This window comes from Macrobrachium rosenbergii, chromosome 3 (genome assembly GCF_040412425.1).
Source record: "Macrobrachium rosenbergii isolate ZJJX-2024 chromosome 3, ASM4041242v1, whole genome shotgun sequence".
NCBI classification, from domain to species: Eukaryota; Metazoa; Arthropoda; class Malacostraca; order Decapoda; family Palaemonidae; genus Macrobrachium; species Macrobrachium rosenbergii.
Window position 1 is genome coordinate 50,925,517 of NC_089743.1, and position 14,513 is coordinate 50,940,029.

Sequence of the window (14,513 nt, forward strand, 5' to 3'; positions counted from 1 at the left end):
CTATAATAAATTTCCAGCTATAATCCACTTGCCTCAAATTCAAAATTTAAAAATCTCAAATTATACAACTGGGGACTCAAGGAATTTGACAAAACTTTGGATACAACTTTTTTTATATCCTTAAATTTTTAGCAATGTTTCACAGCATGAAAAAGTTTATTGTGTTTTATTGTGTTCAGAAAACCGATATAACGGAAATCGATCCTAATGACGTACACTGATGAGTATATAAGTAGAGAAAAAAAAAATCATACATAATAAAAAAAAAGATGTAAAACAAAGTTACGGAAAAATGCCCATCAAAATAGTTTTATTAGATTTTTTGATGGGCATTTTCAAAATTGAAAACTGACCAACAGTTATAAAGAAGATTTCCGCGAATATTTCCTTTACAATAGAATACCATAGAAAATATAATTTTTGTCAGATTTAGTGTGCCTTACAAACTCTTATTATTATTACTATTATTCAGAAGATGACCCCTATTCATATGGAACAAGCCTACAGGGGCCAGTGACCTGAAATTCAAGCTTCCAAAGAACATGGTGTTCATTAGAAAGTAAGAGAAGGTAAAGGGAAATACAGAAAGAAAAGCTCTCACTTATTAAAAAGCAAAAATAAAATAATAAATTAATAAATAGATAAAAATGTATTAAAATACAAAGAGAATATCATTAGGGTAGTGAAGCATTGCATCTTCGCTTGAACTTTTGAAGTTCCAATTGCACGACATCCTCAGGGGGACTGTTCCATACTCCAACTGTGTGAGGAATAAAGGACCTCTGAGACTGAGAAGTACATCGACAGCTGTTTAGCGAATACAGGGTTTTTTTTTTAAATAAAAACTCAATTTGTTGCATTAATGGTGCTGCTGTCATTAACTATCATTCTTTTATTATTTTTAGCACGAATCCAGACACTGTTTGCTCTCGAATGACGATTCAAATTTAAATTCGTGCTCTCGGGATCAGGGATCAGCGATCAATTGTGATTGTGAAAGATCTGTAACAAAATACAACTTATGAAAAAGTGACAAACATGAGACCATCCGTCGATGGTCCAATCACAACTGTTAATATTAAGGAACAGAAACCTACCACCACGAACCACTCTGCCTAAAAAAGATAAATCTCTGGAAGAAGCGGACATCCACACCAGAGAACAGTATTCCAGTAAAGGAAGTACAAATGACCTAAAACAGGTTGCATTAATTTTATCACTGTTGTAAATATATGAGACCTGACGAACAATACATAACTTTCATGCGGCATTTGCTGAGATTTTCATTAGATGTTTAGCAAAAGGAAGATGTGAGTCAAAAGTTACACATGGAATATTTAAAGCTTCAGACTCATTCAGCAAAGTCCCAACCACCTGATGGAAGGGGGGATGGGGTGGAAAATCTGTACGAGATCTGCTAATCAACAGTGCTTTTGTTTTGTTGAAATTCAGCCTCATACCCCACCGAATACACTATTCACTGAGCGGGTCCATTTCACGACTGAGGCCGAGTGCAGTTCTCATATGCGGAGACTTTATACACCCACAAGTATAAAGGATTCTGTCAAAACATTTCATATTAGTTTTTATATTTTTATTTAATGAAAAAAATAAATAGTACAATAACTTCTCGCATCTTAAACTCACATGGTTCTGGTGGAAGGAGAAATGTTAATAAGAAGGAAAAGGAAGGAGGAAAGAGAAGAGGAGCAGCGGGGAGCGTCCCGGGAGTCCCTGGCATGACTAGTTGGTGGTACGTGAAGAAAGCAGTTCTCAAGTCATCTCGGGGCTTCTCCTCCGTCTACGCTTCGGAGATAGATCATGAGGTCGTAAAGGGGTCGTCGGTAGGTCTGCCGTGGGCGCGAAGCCTCAGGAGTGTCCCTGAGTTGCAGCTTCAGGAGGGAAACGACTTATGCTGGAACGTGGCAGGAGCAGGCTGAGGGCAGCTTGTAGATGTCGATGAAGAGGCCCTTGTAAGCATCGCAGGGGTCGAAGGAGAGGAGGCGGTGGTAGACGTACTTCTGGGTGCAGTGGCTCTTGTAGCAGGGAGCCAGGGCACGGCAGGCGGCCTCTGGGAACAGGCAGGTCTCCAGACGGGCAGTCTGGGTATAGTAGTGGACGTCGTTGACGATCACACGCCACTTGCCCTCCACGTTCTGGGCACGTCTTGGTCTGGCATAGGCTACGTCTGAGGGGCAGATGTAGCCTTCAGGACCTGCCCAGTGGGTGGCGTCGTATGGGGAGGCACCGGTAGAGGCCCCAGTGTAGTAAGAGTAATCGAAAGCTTCCTCTTGGGCCTTAGTGACCATGTCTACGAGGTCGTCAGCAGACTGGTCAGCGATATCAGCGTACTTCTTGGCGAAGAGGTGGTCAGCGCTGATGGCGCCCTTGATCTCATACTCTGGGTATTCGGGGTCCTCCAGGCAGTAGTTGAGGGTAGAGTTGGCTGCGCAAGTAGGAGTGGCAGTAGGATCGCAATAGGAATGTTTGTAGGCTGGTTGGTGGCCATAGGATGGACGTTGATGCCCGTAGGCTGGAGGATGGTGACCCAAAGCTACTCCGGCACACGCCAGAAATACCGACTGAAAAAATTTATTCAGAATAAATCTAAATTTCTTATCATAAAAATCATTCGTTTTAGTACTTACAGACATTACAGGGACTAAACTAGAATTTGGTTTTTCATTCTTTTAAGTACAATAATAGATGTTAATAGCAACGTCCGGTAATTACTAAATGATATTAAGAGGAAAAACAAGGAATTCTATGATTCTTGTGTATTTGTGTTTAAAACCTGCACAAACAAGTATTATGACGAAGGAAATGCTCAAATAAATAAAGAGGAAAAAGGTGGTTTTTTTCCGGACGGTATTAGTGAAATTTTACTGTTTTTGTTTATGATAATCACGTCTTTCTTCGTAAATCGAGGAATATCATGAATCTAAACATCACTCCTTACCAAAAGAAGAGCCATAGTGGGTGAGTGCGAGAGCTCTTGTACCGAGTATCTGTTCGACTCTGGTTTCTCCTCATCCCGTGACTGCCTTATATACAGAGCTGGGGGCTGTGACGTCATGACTTATTAACCAATGGTCATCCTGTCCTTACTTTTACGAGCAACATAAGAGGACGAATTTGTTTTCACCGATTAATTGGAGCTGAACAAAATGCAAGGGCTTTAGTGATATATAGACATATACATACATACATACATAAATATATACATATATATATACATATATAATATATATATATATATATATATATATATATATATATATATATATATATATATATATATATATATATATATATATATATATATATATATATATATATATATATATATATATATATATATATATATATATATCTATATATATATATATATATATATATATATATATATATATGTATATATATGTGTGTGTAAATGTATGTTTGTATAAATGTATATATGTATGCATTTGCATTCGATGGAGAGAAATGGAGAGATCTGTGAATATCTGAGTGATACCCAGATGTTAATAAATGAATCTCACGTAAGTAAAAAAAAGAGTTTCACAGTTCACTTTGAAAGGGATGCGGTTAAAGGGAAAAATGACCATTTTAAGTATGAAAATGCTGTTTAAAAGTGAGTGATAGGGTGATCATAAAATCTCACCCAGCTTTTCACAGTTGATGGAAATTGTTCATAGAACTTCCAATGTCCTGTAAGAAGTCAGCCTTAGGCCAAATGCTCTGACTGACAAAATTGCAAAAAACTTCTATATTTACAAAATATTCATTTGGGTATTAAAGGAGCATCGCAGGAGGAAAGAGAGAGAGAGAGAGAGAGAGAGAGAGAGAGAGAGAGAGAGAGAGAGAGAGAGAGAGAGGGGAGAATGGAAGTACCAACACCCAAATAACAGAAGATGGTACATCGGACAATTGTCACCTCCCTATTCAAGTTTGACACAGATAAATAGGACTAAAAAGACTGGTAAAGAGAGTCATAAGAAGTTAAATATTATCCATGCAAAAGTCAGTGAAGAATATATGGAATGAAAGACAACTCAAAGATGGAATAAAAAGGAACATGAAGGAAAAATATTTGTAGTCTTAGTGATGAACTCGTATTTTTTTTTTTTTTTAACAGAAAGGTTAATTTTGCAAGCGATAAGTTTGTTGAAGGGTTTTAATGTTGGCTAATTTTGCCTGTGGCCGTTTCAAAGGGAATGTTGAACAAAAGCAAAAGCCTAAAACGAAAGAATTTTTTGTTTAGACAAAGAAAGGTTACTTATTTATTTTCTCAGCAAACTCTCACAGGAAAAGAAAGATATAAGTACAAGAAGAAATGTAAAAACTTAAATACATATGATTCCTAAAGACTGGATCACCATGCCTCGGCAGACCAAAGTGATAGAACATCAGGGACAGGGAAAACTTTAGGTGCGAAAGAGATGATAAATCTGAATTTTTATCAGACTAGTTAAAGGAAAAACTAATGTCTGAATAAAGATAGTATCAAAATCAGATAAAATAAGACGTGAAGATTATTCGTAGTTTTAGATATATCTTGTGGTAGAGACGAGGACGCTTACAGAAGAAAGTTAAGATATACTATTTAATTAGTTTTACTTAAAACATTTGAGACTGCAATGGCGCAGACGGAGAAAATTTTTAATTAGAAGTAATAATGTCACCCAACCCTCCTTATGTTCAACTAAAACCTTCATGGTGGTTAATTTTGTAATGATAATTATATATTTGTGGCTTAAAGCAAAAATATTTGAATTCAGAATAAAGTGTTCTTGAAAGGCAGTTTAGCTTTTGAAGCAAGCACCAGTCGGTGGATTATAACGTGGATGAGTGAATATCTCAAATAGAAATTATTTTTGTGAGAATCGTTCCAGTTATTTTGGTGTTTGTCATGACCTACTTTGAATTGGCTCGAAATTTATTTATTCGTGAAGTAAAGTTTCCGGGTTACCTAGTCAATTACAGACAATGTGAAAACGACAACACAAAATTGCCGATGTAGAAAATTGTAACTAAAAAGTCTAGCCTACATTACATTATCTCTCCAAAGTACATAATTGCAGGTTGTTTTACACGCACACACACACACACACACACACACACACACACACACACACACACACACACACATATATATATATATATATATATATATATATATATATATATATATATATATATATATATATATATATATATATATATATATATATATATATATATATATATATATATATATATATATATATATATATATATATATGGAGGAGGAGGAAAGTACATCTTCAAAATGACCTTTGAAAAAATTCCAGAAATTACGAATATGAAACAAAAGTCAATATTGTAGAAGCTATGCGTTTATATACTATCGTACATTGCTACATCGCATATACATGTGCAGCACTATACTTCGTAGCATATATGCATTTGTGCATGAAACTATATGTGCAATGAGAGAGAGAGAGAGAGAGAGAGAGAGAGAGAGAGAGAGAGAGAGAGAGAGAGAATTTATACACTATCATACATTGCTACATTGCATTTACATGTGCAGCACTATACTTCGGAGCATATATGCGTTTGTGCATGTAACTGTATGTGCAGTGAGAGAGAGAGAGAGAGAGAGAGAGAGAGAGAGAGAGAGAGAGAGAGAGAGAGCCATAAAATAGCCATAAAATGTGCTATAGTGTGCAACTACAGCGTGAGTTGCGGATAATTTCTTCAAGATCATATCTCTAAACCGCAGTCACATACGTTACTCCATAGCAGGCATCAGCTGAGGCAACGTACTTTCACTTACGGCGCATCCGTGGGGTGCTGCCATCTGGTATCGCCTCAAGACACTAGTGGAGGACGAGTGCTTTAATTACCTGCTCTCGCTTCTTCGGAAGTATAGCAGACTTCGATTTTTAACTGTGAATGTGGTATTTTGCTAAGGTTTTGAATCTTAATAATGACTATTAATTAAGAATGCATAATAAGTGAGAGGAAAGTATACAGAAGTTATTGTTATTATATTTCTACAGCTTTAATCTTAAGAGTATTGTTACAATTACGTTATGCAACGCACTGGTCTCAAATTTTGATAGAAATTAATGGTATAGGTTATTTTCTTCATAGCTCTTCGTAGGGTTTTCACTTACAAATGGAGCACACAAGATATTTCAAAAATTGAACTGTATCCTGACGCTTTGATAAAAACCTGTTTTATTTATATACGAAAATTAAAATTTCAAGAAATTCAGAAAGAAAAAGACACCCGCTTAGGGATATAGGCATCATGCATCACTAAGGGTACAATTTACAAATAGTCCAGCCACAGGGAAAATAGGTGACATGGATTCCAGTTGGATACTTCAGTTAAAAATAATTCTAGCTGTGGACAGTTTTGAAAATATCGTCTTGGAGATTTAAAAGAAACAAATAAATAAATAAGTAAATAAATAAATAAAATAATAAATAAATAAATAAATAAATAAATAAATAAATAAATAAATAAATAAATAAATAAATAAAAACATCTCGTATAGGTATTACCTTTAATGGAACGACATGACAAAAAAGAGGGGGACGTAAACTCACATGTCTACTGCGCTTGACCTTAATTATGACGTCAAGTAGAAATCACCCACAATCAAATAATTAAAACCGTAAATGACCTCAAAATGAGGTTCTACATACCGCTAAAATACTTAATCATCACCTCGGCAGGCAAGTTACAAACACATCTCTTACATAGACAGGACTAACGTAAGACAGGAAGAATTAAGTCATTTGCCTTATGCAAGAATCCTTCCACAATGCAATTTTGTACTGACCACATTTCGTGTAATGGTCGCCAAAGAAGAACGAAGACAACACGAACCAGTTCGATGTTCATTTAAGCTTTCCTCAACTTTTATGTTAAAACATTTATGTACTGTATGTCTGATTTCATTACAAAAAATTAATTTCCAGTCAAGGTCATAGGCAAAATACTACACCCATTGTTTTCGAGCAATTCACTTAGAATAAACACATTCAAATATCTTGTAACACATAAACAGATTTTGGGGACGCATGCGCACTGCGAATAAGCCCCTTTTAAAAGTGATGAATAACCCAGCTCCAGAGTTATGAAGACTCGGTACAAGCACTGTTTTGCGTGATTTATCAAACATCAAGCTGTTTCCCAAAAAATGGGAGGCTCTCAAGAATAGAAAAGACATTGAATAATGCCACATTTGCACGGACTGCAGAACCGAGGATGAACCCCTTGTGCAAATTAACTTCCATAACACTAGCCACTTCCATAATACTAGCCACATAGGAGGCTTACCATTCACTTCTATCTTGCATGCACTCTCTTACTTTCTGGATGTTAAGACCATTTCTTTCACACCATTTATCCAACCCTTTCTTAGTCTCCCTCTCCTCCTTCTTCCCAAAGCTTTCGAACTGTATACTCTTTTCACCTAGTCGATATCCTTCCTTTCCTCCATCAAACACTCACGTCCGTCCTTTCACCTAAGATAACTCTTACCACTCTCCACATCTCTGGACCTTTCCATTGTTCTTATACCACAAATAATATGAACAATTTATCTCTGCATATTCCATTATCATTCTTATAATCACATGTAACATCCACACTCACATCCATACAGAAGAGTTGGTTCAACAGTTCCTTCATATATTCCAACCTTGGTTTCCATAGACACGCATAGTTTCCTTTCAGTGTTTTTTAACTAGTCCTGCTACTTGTACAACGCCTACTTTGCGACTCACTCCTATTCTCACCCCACAGTCATCCAAACTCTTTACAACCAAATAGTTATTGGAACCTACCGCTTCCATTCTCTGGCAGTACATACTAACATTAACGTCTTCTTCTACCTGGTTCCATTTACCATCATATCCTGACCCTCTTTAAAGTTTATGCTCAGCTCTTTCCTCTTGCAAACTCTTTCAGGCTCTTTCAGTAATATCTGCAGTTTATCTTCATCATTCGCAATCAGTAAGTACTGTATCAGCTAAGAACGTCAGCCATTCCACTCTCGAAAAACAACCTGTCTTTTTATATCAGAACTTAGCACCTACAGTACGTCCACCGCACCTTCTCCGGCTTCGCTCATCACTCCATCCTTAAAGATACTAAACAGTTAAGGGGATATAGCATACTTTGTTTAAACCCATTGTCACACTAAACCAATCAGTTTTATGATTACAAAATCTAACACATGCTATAATTCCATCATCGAATGTTTTATCATTGTCAGCAGTTTATACTCTAACCCATACATCCTTGACACTCTACATTGTTTGTCCATCAATTCCATCATAAGCATTCCGGAGGTGTACGTTTCTCCATCATTTCCATCATAAGCTTCTGGAGGTCTACGTTTCTCCATCAATTCCATCATAAACTTCTGGAGGTCTACGTTTCTCCATCAATTCCATCATAAACTTCTGGAGGTCTACGTTTCTCCATCAATTCCATCATAAGCATTCTGGAGGTCTACGTTTCCCCATCAATTCCATCATAAGCATTCTGGAGGTCTACGTTTCTCCATCAATTCCATCATAAGCATTCTGGAGGTCTATGTTTCTCCATCAATTCCATCATAAGCATTCTGGAGGTCTACGTTTCTCCATCAATTCCATCATAAGCATTCTGGAGGTCTATGTGTGTCACATATAGTCTTTTTCATTTACTTTCAAACTTTTCATGTAACCTTTTCATGATAAGCAATCCCACAAACACTCCTCTTTATCTAAATCCATAATGTTTTCCCCTTGTTCAACCTGTCATTTATCTTACCATCTCAGTTAAAAGCCTATTATTCCCCTTTCATGGTATAAGTTATGATACATCACTATCAGTTTTACCATTTAAAACCCCTCATCCAGATATACCTTATACACCCTATTTAGCTACTAGATCCATACTTTCACCATTGTACCACATGTCACTCATTTGTAATCCCATTTACTCCTGGTGTATTTCCATTTTTCATTTGATAGTGAAATGAAGGTAATGTAAGAAAAACTAATGAATATCTGAACTCAATAGAAGGAGATACGAGTCTTCTAAATTTCATTCATACTGATATATATCTGAAATATATTTCATAGTATTCGCTAAGTTTTAAGTGTGTTCATGATTTATGTCCATCAGTGCGTATTTCTGTTAGTCCCTACTGGTGTTGAAAAGCTATTCTCACTATATGTTATCACAGGAAAACCAAACTAACTCCTAGCAGCATCTTTATCACCCAAAACCTTACCGTAGACTCCTTGCCAAGCGAGGTAAAAAGTAATCAGGAAGAAAATACCCGAAACCAAAGGTTTGAGGAGACATGATTTCAGACCGGTTGGGGTTTTAATGAGAAGTGAATATAGAGTTTAGGCCAAAGGCCAAGCACTGGGACCTATGAGGTCATTCAGCGGTGGAAAGGAAATTGAGAGTAGGTAGGTCTGAAAGGTGTAACAGGAGAAAAACCTCGCAGTTGCACCATGAAATATTTGTTAGGAGAGCGTGGATAGCGAGATGGAAGAAAGATAATACGAATGGAAGCACAGTAAACGGAATGAAAAGGGCTGCAGGTAGGGGCCGAAGGGACGCGGTGAAAAACGTTTAGTAATGTCTACAGTGAACCCAGTGAGGTGCACTGACGGCACTACCCTCTACGGGGTTTTAGTGAGAGGTGACGGAGTTGCGAAGATAAGAGGCCTGTTGGACGGGACAGGTTGAGTGCATACCATGAATAGTAATATTCGTTGGGGCCATAGTGTTGATCATGGGCACAAATATGGCGACAAAAAGCAATGTGCTTAACCAGTAGCAATCTATATTTCCCGTGTCTCCATTATACCCCGTTCATATACCTACATTATCTGAGTTCAATTCCCGCGGCCGGCTGATGAAGAGTTAGAGGAATTTATTTCTGGTGATAGAAATTCATTTCTCTATACTGTGGTTCGGATTCCACAATAAGCTGTAGGTCCCGTTGCTAAGTATTGGTTCTTAGCCACCGTTCTAATATGGCCAGCCCTAGGAGAGCTGTTAATCAGCTCAGTGGTCTGGTAAAACTAAGGTATACTTACTTTACTCTCTTCTATCAGATCACATCTCGTTCAGATCTAGGCCATTTACAGGACGAAACTTGCCACGTTCACGCCTGAACTTCCTTTACTTTACTTAATCACCAACTGCACCAAACTCGCATTTAAATGAGACGTCCTACAGCGTTCAAATCATTAATTTCTAAATATCCTTCAAACATATTTTTAAACAACAAATGTGGATTTCTTTAAACAGACTCCACCATATTGCGATGGTCTCGGTCCCAATTATTATGTAAAGTGCGACATATGGTCTGATTCTTAACACGACTGAGTGGGGGAAAAAGTCTTCAGACAGGTGATGATCACCAAATTATGTAAATTTTATATTTTACAATTCCTGGTGAAATTACTGACAATATCCGTTTAAATTGTTCTTTGTTACTCTGTCAAGCAAACCTGTTTCATCAAAAATATATAAGAATTATTAAGAAATTTCGTTGCGAAGATTAATCTGTTATTAGGGCTAGAAATGGCAATATTATAAAATGTAATCAAAGAGAAATTTCTCTCTCTCTCTCTCTCTCTCTCTCTCTCTCTCTCTCTCTCTCTCTCTCTCTCTCTTTCTCTTTGTTAACAAGCTTCTTGTGCAAATTCTTTAACCCTAAACCGTTTTTAGTAGGGGATACCTTTCAATAATAAATAAGTAAAAACGCGCCGAAGTTTCTTTCAGCGTAATCGAGTTTTCTGTACAGCGTATAATCAAGGCCACCGAAAATAGATCTATCTTTCGGTGGTCTCGGTATAATGATGTATGAGCCGCGACCCCTGCATCTTTAACGACGGCCCAGTGGTGGCCTGTCCTTAAATAAAATAAAAACTACTGAGGCTAGAGAGCTGCAATTTGGTATGTGTGATTACTGGAGGATGGATGATTAACATACCAATTTGAATGCCCTCTAGCCTTATTAGTTTTTAAGATCTGAAAACTAAAAACCAATGCTCACTGCTTCATTTGTTCAATCACCAGCATATAAAACAAAAAGTCTCTTGGCTGCCTTTTAAACCTATATAGACGTCTTTATCATCAGCATATACTTCACCATGCACTCCTGTCTTCCAAGAACTTTACTTTTCCTACATTTTGAGCCCTTTCGTACAAACACTTTTATCACATTTTCAGCTGAACACTTTCTACATAACTAATGAACCAACTTCCTCTTTATCCACAAATGTGTCTTATCTTATTATTTCTACCTGATTGCACAATATCAAAATACCCTCGTGCATCTTTACCTTTACCTTTTTTTTTAACTTATATTTTACAAAATAAATTCATCTCAACAATTCCCAGATTTCTTTCACATCCCAATAACCGCAGCTAAATCCCTCAAAATTGTTTGGGAAAAAAAATTATCTATACGTCAGAAATGTTTGCTTCTTTTACACAAGCTCAATATTTTCCTTACCTGTTCTGTTTTATAAATTATTTTCCTTTATTCAGCCATCAACAGCAGCTTTACGAAATATTACGACAACTTCTCGTTAGGTAATTTAGTCATCAGTCATTTGTGTATATTATGGAAAACGCGATTTAGCTGATTTTTTTTTTTTCTATACGTGGCAAATAAAGAACAGTAAATGAGCAACATTCCTTCAACAGCCCTGTTAAGCAAACTAATGTAAGTTATATCTATTTTTATCGTTACACCGGTATAACGGATAAATTAAATTAAAAAATATTTGGACTACAGTACCGCTATACGAAAGTCCAATTACATTATTTGGGAGCTTTTCTGTGGGCCTTTAAATAAATTTAACTGCTGACTTAAATTAGCGTATTGTATATTGTATATATATATATATATATATATATATATATATATATATATATATATATATATATATATATGTATATATATATATATATATATATATATATATATATATATATAAATATATAAATATATATATATATATATATATATATATATATATATATATATATATATATATATATATATATATATATATATATATATATATATATATATATATATATATATATATATATATATATATATATATATATATATATATACATCTCTCTCTCTCTCTCTCTCTCTCTCTCTCTATATATATATATATATATATATATATATATATATATATATATATATATATATATATATATATATATATATAATATATATATATAAATAACAGGCTACTAACAGGCGTCTACCAATATAACGAGAGTAACCCAAAAGTCAATTATTGCCATAGATAGATTTTACTAACCCTTCTTCAGTAACTTTTCTGTTAATTTCAAAATTTTAATCAATGACATTATTAGCATGGAAACATGCATCATTGTTAAAATATTTTATTTCATTGACTCGATATTTGTTCTAAAGAGGAAATTCTCACAGTAAACTCAAAGAACTGGAGAAAAGTTATCTAAATGTTAATCCATTTCAATGATATATTTTTGTTATTCTGAACCTTGGAGTCTTCCTAGGCATATGATTTATAATTGCTTCTAAAAGTAATGATCTCATCCTGCAGATAGTTGCTGATCTACATACTTAAGGTGAATATATTATGCAATAATTACTATCCATTGTTAACAAAGTTCTCCATTGCAAGTAAGCTGGAATGGATTCAGAGTTTTGTATCTGCGGCAATAATAATACATTTTTCCTACTTGTTTGTTTAAAACTGGTTCCAAATGAAATAATTATTTTCTTCTCATTTCTTTAGCCTTATATTTTTGTATCTATCAAAGCTAGAAGGTGGAATAACAAATAATATTTTTTTCTGTTTTTTATTATAAAAATAAATACAAGAACTCTCAGCATCTCGCACTCACATGTGTCATAAGTTACTTGATAGTGGAAGAAGGAAAAAATTCTAAAGGAAAGAAATACAAATTTTGATATCTGGACTCCAAGCGGGGTGCAGAAATTCCCAAGTTGTCCCTGGTTGCTGTTAGATGGTCAATGGCGGTACGTAAAGAAAGCAGTTCTCTAGGTCTCTTGGGAGCTTCTCACATTTGAGTCCTGGGGGGACGCCCCTGTGACGCGGGCTTCCCCCCGGGAGATCCAACTGGATAGTCGAAGAAAGGAACAAACAGTGTCAATATTCTAGACTTGGCCAAGGAGGCTTGGGTGGTGGGGTAAGGATGAAAGGATGAGGGATGGATTTAGGATGAGGGTGGGGGAGGATGGGATGGGATCTACATCATGGAATCGATGGGAAATTTTTTTTAAGGATTAGGAAGCAAGGTTGAGGGAGGATTTTGAAGAGGGGGCTTTTAAAGGATGTGGTATTTGGGATTAAGGAATAGGATATGCAGGTATGAATCCGGAGAGGTGCCGGGTTCTTAAGCTGGGATGTGGCAGGAGCAGGCAGATGGCATCTTGTAGATGTCGATGAAGAGACCCTTGTAAGGGTCGCAGGGGTCATAAGACAGAAGGCGGTGGTAGACGTACTTCTGGGTGCAGTGGCTCTTGTAGCAGGGAGCCAGGGCACGGCAGGCGGCCTCTGGGAACAGGCAGGTCTCCAGACGGGCAGTCTGGGTATAGTAGTGGACGTCGTTGACGATCACGCGCCACTTGCCCTCAACGTTCTGAGCTCGCTTGGGCATGGCGTAAGCGACGTCTGAGGGGCAGATGTATCCTTCAGGGCCTCCCCAGTGGGTGGCGTCGTATGGGGAGGGACCAGTGGAAGCACCAGTGTAATAGGAGTAATCGAAGCCCTCCTCTTGTTCCTTAGTGACCATGTCTACGAGATCGTCAGCTGACTGGTCAGCGATATCAGCGTACTTCTTGGCGAAGAGGTAGTCGGCACTGATGGCGCCCTTGATCTCATACTCGGGATATTCGGGATCTTCTAAGCAGTAGGTGAGGGATGAATTGGCGGCGCAAACTGGGGTTTTCGTAGGATCACAGTAGGAGTGTTTGTAGGATGGCTGGTGACCATAAGCAGGCTGGTGATGACCGTAAGCAGGTTGATGATGTCCATAGGGGGGAGGATGAGATGCTAACACCGCCGTGGCGCAGACTAGAAGTATTGACTGCGGAAGGAAAATGAAAATCTAAGTTCAGAACCACTAAGAGGAATATGTTGTCAAGAGAAACCTCAGGATGACCCCAACCAAAATATTTAACAAGTAACGACTAGAAATCTCCAAGCAACAACTTACCACTGTGAGCGCCATATTCCTCAGAAATAAAAGATGAGAGAGTTCTTGGTATCTGACTTGATGTGCGCCTCCTTTGCCAGTTCCGCTAAATATATAGGAGCGGAGGCTGTGACGTCACGTGACTCCTCGAGAGCTCATTGGCCCCGGACACTTTTACTTTCACCTGTTCTGTGGGAAGAAATTATGAGGTGAGGAAGGTAAGGAGGTGGATTTGGGGTTCGTGAGGGGTGGGGGAAGGGGTGAA

General features: G+C 37.0%; 2 protein-coding genes across 2 annotated transcripts; both read right to left on the reverse strand.

Annotated features, from left to right (window-relative positions):
* Positions 1-1,603: 1,603 nt before the first annotated feature.
* LOC136828446 (neurotrophin 1-like) lies at positions 1,604-3,091 on the reverse strand. Its single transcript, XM_067086518.1, has 2 exons — positions 2,960-3,091; positions 1,604-2,582 (listed from the first exon to the last, which is right to left on the reverse strand). The coding sequence occupies exons 1-2, from the start codon at positions 3,074-3,076 to the stop codon at positions 1,911-1,913; spliced, it is 789 nt and encodes a 262-aa protein (XP_066942619.1). The 5' UTR covers positions 3,077-3,091; the 3' UTR covers positions 1,604-1,910.
* Positions 3,092-12,899: 9,808 nt separating this feature from the next.
* On the reverse strand, positions 12,900-14,424 carry LOC136855587 (uncharacterized). The gene is made up of 2 exons (XM_067132683.1): positions 14,270-14,424; positions 12,900-14,140 (listed from the first exon to the last, which is right to left on the reverse strand). The coding sequence occupies exons 1-2, from the start codon at positions 14,282-14,284 to the stop codon at positions 13,448-13,450; spliced, it is 708 nt and encodes a 235-aa protein (XP_066988784.1). The 5' UTR covers positions 14,285-14,424; the 3' UTR covers positions 12,900-13,447.
* Positions 14,425-14,513: the final 89 nt, after the last annotated feature.